This window comes from Neophocaena asiaeorientalis, unplaced genomic scaffold, assembly GCF_003031525.2.
Source record: "Neophocaena asiaeorientalis asiaeorientalis breed wild unplaced genomic scaffold, Neophocaena_asiaeorientalis_V1.1 scaffold4098, whole genome shotgun sequence".
In the NCBI taxonomy this organism is placed as follows: domain Eukaryota; kingdom Metazoa; phylum Chordata; class Mammalia; order Artiodactyla; family Phocoenidae; genus Neophocaena; species Neophocaena asiaeorientalis.
The window spans coordinates 13,108-19,266 of record NW_020172947.1 but is presented as its reverse complement, the minus strand read 5'-3'; the positions used below and the strand labels follow the sequence as shown (position 1 = coordinate 19,266).

General features: G+C 66.7%; 1 protein-coding gene across 2 annotated transcripts in view; it reads right to left on the bottom strand.

The window, feature by feature from the left end:
- FLNA (filamin A) overlaps nucleotides 1–6,159 on the bottom strand; it is a 21,521-nt gene extending 15,362 nt beyond the window's left edge. For both annotated transcript variants that reach the window (XM_024742023.1, XM_024742024.1), the window contains exons 1-11: nucleotides 5,690–6,159; nucleotides 2,884–3,132; nucleotides 2,682–2,779; nucleotides 2,415–2,562; nucleotides 1,912–2,030; nucleotides 1,741–1,818; nucleotides 1,487–1,649; nucleotides 1,186–1,386; nucleotides 556–693; nucleotides 342–465; nucleotides 90–226 (exon numbers count right to left, since the gene is read on the bottom strand). In XM_024742023.1, the coding sequence (XP_024597791.1) occupies nucleotides 90–226; nucleotides 342–465; nucleotides 556–693; nucleotides 1,186–1,386; nucleotides 1,487–1,649; nucleotides 1,741–1,818; nucleotides 1,912–2,030; nucleotides 2,415–2,562; nucleotides 2,682–2,779; nucleotides 2,884–3,132; nucleotides 5,690–6,062 (1,828 nt within the window). In that variant the 5' untranslated portion in view covers nucleotides 6,063–6,159. The remainder of the gene's footprint in view (nucleotides 1–89; nucleotides 227–341; nucleotides 466–555; nucleotides 694–1,185; nucleotides 1,387–1,486; nucleotides 1,650–1,740; nucleotides 1,819–1,911; nucleotides 2,031–2,414; nucleotides 2,563–2,681; nucleotides 2,780–2,883; nucleotides 3,133–5,689) is intronic.

Here is a 6,159-nt window from a genome sequence, read left to right as displayed (position 1 = left end):
CGCCAGCTCCTCCAGTGCCCTGGAGCCTCGGGAGGGTGGCCCTTACCAGCCTCTGCCCCCGGGTGCCCACATCGCAGCCTCCAACTTACCCAGGGTGCCCACGTCGTCCCCAATGGCCTCCACCACAAAGTCTGCGGACTTGCCAACGACGCCGCCCTCCAGCCCGGGGCCCCAAGCCCGCACCTTCTGATTGCCACACTCGGTGCCCACCTTCACCTCGAAGGGACTGCAAGGAGAGAGCCACCCAGGGGAGTGCCAACGGGCCCCGTCTTGGAGGGGGGCCGGCCCAAGCCCAGCAGAGGGAGGAGTGCGCCACCTCCGAGCTCAGCCCGGGGTCTCACCTGCGCCCAATGTTCTGGCCGCCCCACGTGATGGTGACAGTGTATGTGCCGGGGACCATGGGGTAATACTCGAAGCCATAGACACCATCCCCCAGGTCCTTCTGTTTCACGCGCTCCTCGCCCTCTGCCGGAGACAAGGGAGGGGCCTCAGGCCTGCCCAGCAGTGGCCGGGGACTGGCACCGCCCACCCCAGCCCAGCCACAGGCCAACTTACTGGGACCCTTCACGGTGACCTTCAGCTCCCCACTGCCCGCGCCCTTCGTGTACACCTTGAAGTCGGCAGTCTCCTTCACTCGCACACCCTTGGGCTGGAGGCCCCGGCCGATGGCGCGGCAGGCCCCTGGGTTACAAGCTGTGAGCAGAAGGCTGGCTGAGCTGCTGGGAGCCGGCGCTGGGCGACCCCTCCCTTGCTCCCACAAGGCTGGGCCGTCGGGCCACACAGGCCGGTGAGGGACGCGTAAGAAAGAACTGGAAGGGACCGTGACCCTAGGACCTGCGTGGCCCAGGCCAGGACACGGCAGGCCTCCTCCCACCTGCTCCGGCCATGCCAGCCCCCAGCCCCCCGCCTAGCCCCCCCTAGGAAGACAGATCCAAGTACCGTTGACCCTGCGGGCAGAGCAGAGAGCAGCAGGTCTCTAGACAGCTGGAGCGAGCTCTTCCGAAGGTGAGAGCGCGGAGAGAGAGATGGAGAGGCGAGAGGAGGGCCAGAAAGAGCGCCCGCACAGCGGAAGGACAGAAGCCCGGGGAGCCGGGGCGGGGGCTGGGACGGACCTGCCCGGCTGCCCCCCTCCGAGACCGCAGGGCTGGAGCCGTGCCCAGCGGGGGGCGGCCGGGACTGGCCTACCTTGGCCAACAGTGACAGTGTAGGGGCTGCGAGGGATGGGCACACCAGCGAAGGTGACATGCACCGTGTGGACGCCCTCCACGGCGGGCTGGTAGCTGCAGCGATACGTGCTGTCACCCCGGGCCTCCAGCTGAGGCTCCACGGTACCCTTCCGTCCTGTGGGGTCCTGGATCACCACTTCCACCTCGCCTGTCCCCGCTCCTGCCAGGAGGCATCGGCTCAGATCCCGGAGCCTCCAGGCCGCTCCCGCGGCCCCCCAGCTCTTCCCCCAGACCTGCCGGCCTCGGCACCCTCCCCTCACCCGCCGTGAAGATCTCAAAGTAGGTGGTCTTGTTGGCGATGTTGCCGCTGGGCTCCAGGCCAGGGCCCTGGGCCGTCACTTTGCTGGCATCTCCCTGGGACTTGTCCACATACACCTCGAAGGGGCTCTTGGCGATGTGCTGGCCGGCAAAGAGCACGGTGACCTGTTCCCAGGAGGGGCGCACCGTGAGGGCAGGGTTGGGGCACCCTCGCCACTGCCCTCGCCACTGGCCTCCCCTTGGGCTGAGGGCTCACCTTATGAGTCCCCGTCACCTCGGGGACATACCAGACGGAGAAGGTACGGTTCTTGTCGTTATTGGCGGTCACCTTTGCCTAGGGTGGGAAGGAGTCCGTGAGCCGTTGCTCAGAGCGGCCCCTCCACGCGGGGGCCCGGCAGCGCCCTGCCCTGCCTGCCGGCCGCCCTACCTCCTCCTGGTGCCCGGCCGGATCCTCCACGTACACCAGCACCTCTCCCTGCCCGGCGCTTCTGGTCTCCACAGTGAACTCTGCCCGCTTCTTCACCATGTTGCCTGTGGGCTCGATGCCTGCCCGGGGATGAGGGGGAAGCCACAGGCTGGCTGTGAGGGCTGGCGCACTCCTGCCGCAGCCCCATCAGGCTGTTCGGAACGGGGTGAGTCAGTCCGGTGTACACCCCAGCGCGCAGAACCCGGCCTTCGGCCCCAGCTGCGCTCCTGCCGTGGGACAGGCCTGGGCCTGTTTTCTAGAACGCTGGCTTGAGTTTGCCTCGGGCTGGTGTGGCGGGGGGAACACAGAGCCAGTGGCCAGTTTTGACCAGCCCCGACCCACTCCTGTCTGACTCACGGGGGCGCATTTGATAACCTGGCAGCCACGTGGCTGAAGACTCCCTGGGAGCTCACGTTCAGGGAGGAGGTCACCTTGCAGGAGGACCCCCCGCCTGGCTCTCTCACCTGGCCCGTAGGCTCGGGCTTTCTTCGGGTTCAGTTTGGGCCGCAGGGGAGCCCCTGGTTTCAGCTTGGCCTTGGGGAACTGGGACAGGTAGGTCATGACGGAGTGCTCATCCACATTGGGGTCCACGATCTCCTCAGGGGTGATCACCTGTCACGCGCAGAAAAAGGAGCCAGTTGGCCTCCAAGCCTCAGGGTCCTGGGACACGCCACCTCTCCGCACTGGGCCCTCGGCCCCCAGACGGCCGCGGTTGGCCCGGCGGAGCGTACCTGAGGGATGCCCAGCCAGTCGTCGGCCTGCTGCATGGCTTCCCTGGCGTTGTTCACGGGCTTGCTGGCATCCCAGGAATCCCAGTCAGGGCACAGGCCTGCGGGGCAAGGAAGGCCATGAGTCTGGGGGACCATGAGACCTGGCTGCAGGCCATCCCCTCCGCCCCCCTACAGGCGGCCCCGCCCCCCCGACGCCCCTCACCCAGGCCACAGCTGTCGACAAGGGCGCCCAGGGCCCTGCCACTTTGCCAGTCCCGGCTGAAGTTGGTGATGGGCAGCTGCGGCAGCTTGTTCTGGATCCAGCCCAGGAGCCTCTGCTTGGGCGTCTGCTTCTTGGCCTCCTCGTCCTCCTCCTCGTCCCACATGGGCATGGAGATGGAGTAGTGCAGGATCAGGGTCCAGATGAGGCCCAGGATCAGCTTGAGGTTCCCGTCCACTATGGCCTTACTGTCTGTAAGGGGAACGAGCGGCAGCGCTGGGCGGGCAGGGTTGACCCGGGAGTCCCTGCGCATGCACGCACACACACACGCGCGCGCGCACGGGTTTGGGGGTGGCACACATTCAGGGTGTCAGGCCACTCCCAGGCACTGGGCAATGTGGCAGCATAGCAGGCCCCAGGGAGGAGGCACAGGCCCCCGTGGGGCAGGGTGGGGTGTGGGTCGGGGCCCGTTCTGCCCAGGGCCCCTTTGGGGGTGTGAAGGAGGTCTGGAGGCAAAGCACCTGTAGACACATGATGACAATACAGCACAATGAGGGGGCATTGCTGGAAGCCCTGGGGGCCGTGGGGACCCAGAGGAAGGACGGGAGACAGACCTAGGCGGCAGACAGGGCCAGGGGAGGCCTGGGGAGGAGCCCCCTTCCGCAAAGGTGGCTCTGGAGAGTGAGTGGGATGAGTGCTCTGCGGGGGCCCACCGCCCATCCCCAGGGATCTCCAGGAAAGAGCCCCTGACCTGCACTGAGAAAGAGGAAGGCCGGCGGGTGGAGAGGTTGGGAAATGTGGCGGCTGCCCTGGGGTCGCGGGGGCGGGTGGATGGCATGGGGCTGGGGAAGCGGAAGCGGTGGCGCGTTGGGCAAGGACCCTTTGGGTGGAGGGTGTGAGCCCCGCCCCCCACTGCCTTAGTGCTCCCCCGCCACCCACAGAGCCAGGCTGGGAGTTGGGCAGCAGCCCTGATGCAGGGGGAGGGGCTGGGAGCCCCAAGGAACCGCTGGTTGGGCTGCATGGCCCTGACTCACTGGGGCCCGGCAGAGATGGCCTGCCAGCCAGGATGCTGGGCAGGACACATTCCAGGGGCCCCCTCACCCAGCCCGAAGGGGAAGGGCGGAGCCAGTGAGCCTGGGTTGGGCGCTCAGGGCCCAGCTTGGGAGTCTGGGTGGCAGAGGTCATGGGTGGGGTCCCCAAGTCCTGCCGCCTCAGTAGAGCCTGCTCAGCTGCTGCCCGCCCTCCTCGCCACCTAACGGGCCACTGGGCTACAGGCTGGTGACCGCCAAGCTCGCCACAGGGGAAGTGGTTAGGGCGGGCACCCTGCACCCCATCCCCATGGCGATGCCTCTGGGCTCTGAGCCCCACCCAAGGCCCTTCTGGGTCTCAGCCTCCTCAAGCGAACGGGGGGGGGGGGGGCCCGGGGGGGGCCTCTGAGAACTCAGGAGGGCAGCTCATCTTTGGAATCCCTGCTGGCGTGTTCCACCTACCCTTCCCCAACAATCAGTAGAAAATACTTGTCTGGTGAGTCAACTTGGGGGTGGGGAGAAGGGGATGGACGCCACCAAAAGGGCCATCAATGGCAGGTAGCCTCTGAATCCAGCGGGCAGCACCTTGCAGACCAGCTCAGTGCCACTCAAAGCAGAGCGGCCTTCCTGCTCCTAGGCTGCGGTTGGCCCCAGTCCCTCACCACTGCCTTGCTCTGTCCCCAAATGGCAGGTAGGAGGGTGGAGTGGGGGCTTCAGGCTAGGGGTGACTGGAAGGTTCAGAGAAGCCCAAGGACACAGGAGTAGCCAGGCCTTCCCGCCAGGCTCCCACCCGCAGAATCGCGAGTCTAGCACAAGCCCTCAGCAGGCCCGAGGTCCACTATGACCCACGAGGGGAAACACAAGGCCAAGCTCATCAGCCATCATCGGGCTGGGCCCTCCCCACCCCCGGTCCATATCCGCCCCCCCCCAAGTCACCAGTTCTGGTGCCTGTCCCTGTGTGGCTCTCATCTCCGAAGTGCCTGGGATGATGCAGTAGGCCCGACCACTGCCAGCCTCACCAGCCCGGTGACACGAACACTGGGCTGGCAGCGAGCCCAGCACATGCTGGAGTACCTCCCAAACAACTCCTGCATATTCTAGATGCAGGAAAGCAAGTCCTACATGGAGGCAAGAGTTTGGCACAAGCTCGACAGTAACCAGGTATCTAAGTGACTACAAGCCAGCTCCCTTCACTGGCCAGCGCCCAAACCCATCTCAGGTGCTGTTTTGCTCGCTATGGCCCTCTCTGGCCCCCTAGTTCCCGAAAGGAAATCTAAACTTGGGGTATGAGCCATCTTCACTGGGGGGCACTAGACAATGGGACCCACAAGCTCCAACCCCCTGTTTAAGGAACCACAGGGGTGCCTGAAGCCCAGAGGGCCCTCTCCAAACTGCTGTAGGGGGTGGAGAGCCCCGGCCTCCCCCTCGTTAGAGATGGGGCACTAGGCGCACGGCCAGAGCTTGGCCAGTGCCCGCCCCCCCAGGCCCTCTCCCACCGCGGGCGCAGCGGCGGGGGCGCGGCCTGTGGAGGATGTGAGCTCAGCCTGGGCGTGGGCCAGCCGGGGACCGGCGGGCGGGGGCGCGTAGCGGTCCGCACGCACCGCCGGCCTGCGAGCCTTTGTTCTCGAGGCCCACACGGAGCTGGGCGACCCCGGGGACTCCCGGGGCGGCGCCACAGCTTAGGGGGGGTGTCTGCGAGGGGTCGGCCTGGAGAAGATGGGAGGACGCGCGGAGCCCCCCTCCCTCGCCTCCCAGCGCCACCGGGCGGCCCGCGCCCTCACCGATGGACACGAGCTTGATGCTCTCGCGCTCCAGGAACTCGAGCGCCACCGACACATTCTCGAGCTGCATCTGGCGGAAGGTGGGCCTCTGGTTGTGCTTGCGGTGCATCTTCTTCTGGCTGAGCACCTCGAGCAGCGCGATAAGCCGCAGCCCGTCGCTCAGGTCCGTCTGCAGGTTGGCGATACGCTTGCTCACGCACTTGAGGTGCTCGTTGCACCAACGCGTGAATGTGTTCTGCTGGATCTTCTTCCACGGCGCATCCTCCGCCAGGTCCTTCTCGGTGGCCGGCATCTCGGCGTCTCGCGTGTCAGCACCGCTGCCCGGAGCCGCGCCCGCAGCGCTCTGGCCCGCCCGGGAGTGGGAGCTACTCATTTTGAGGCGCGAGGAGCCGAGGGGCGGTGCTGCAGCCCAAGCGAGGGGACGGCCCTTTAATTAAAGTCGCAGGCACCTCAGCGAGCGCGGGGCGATG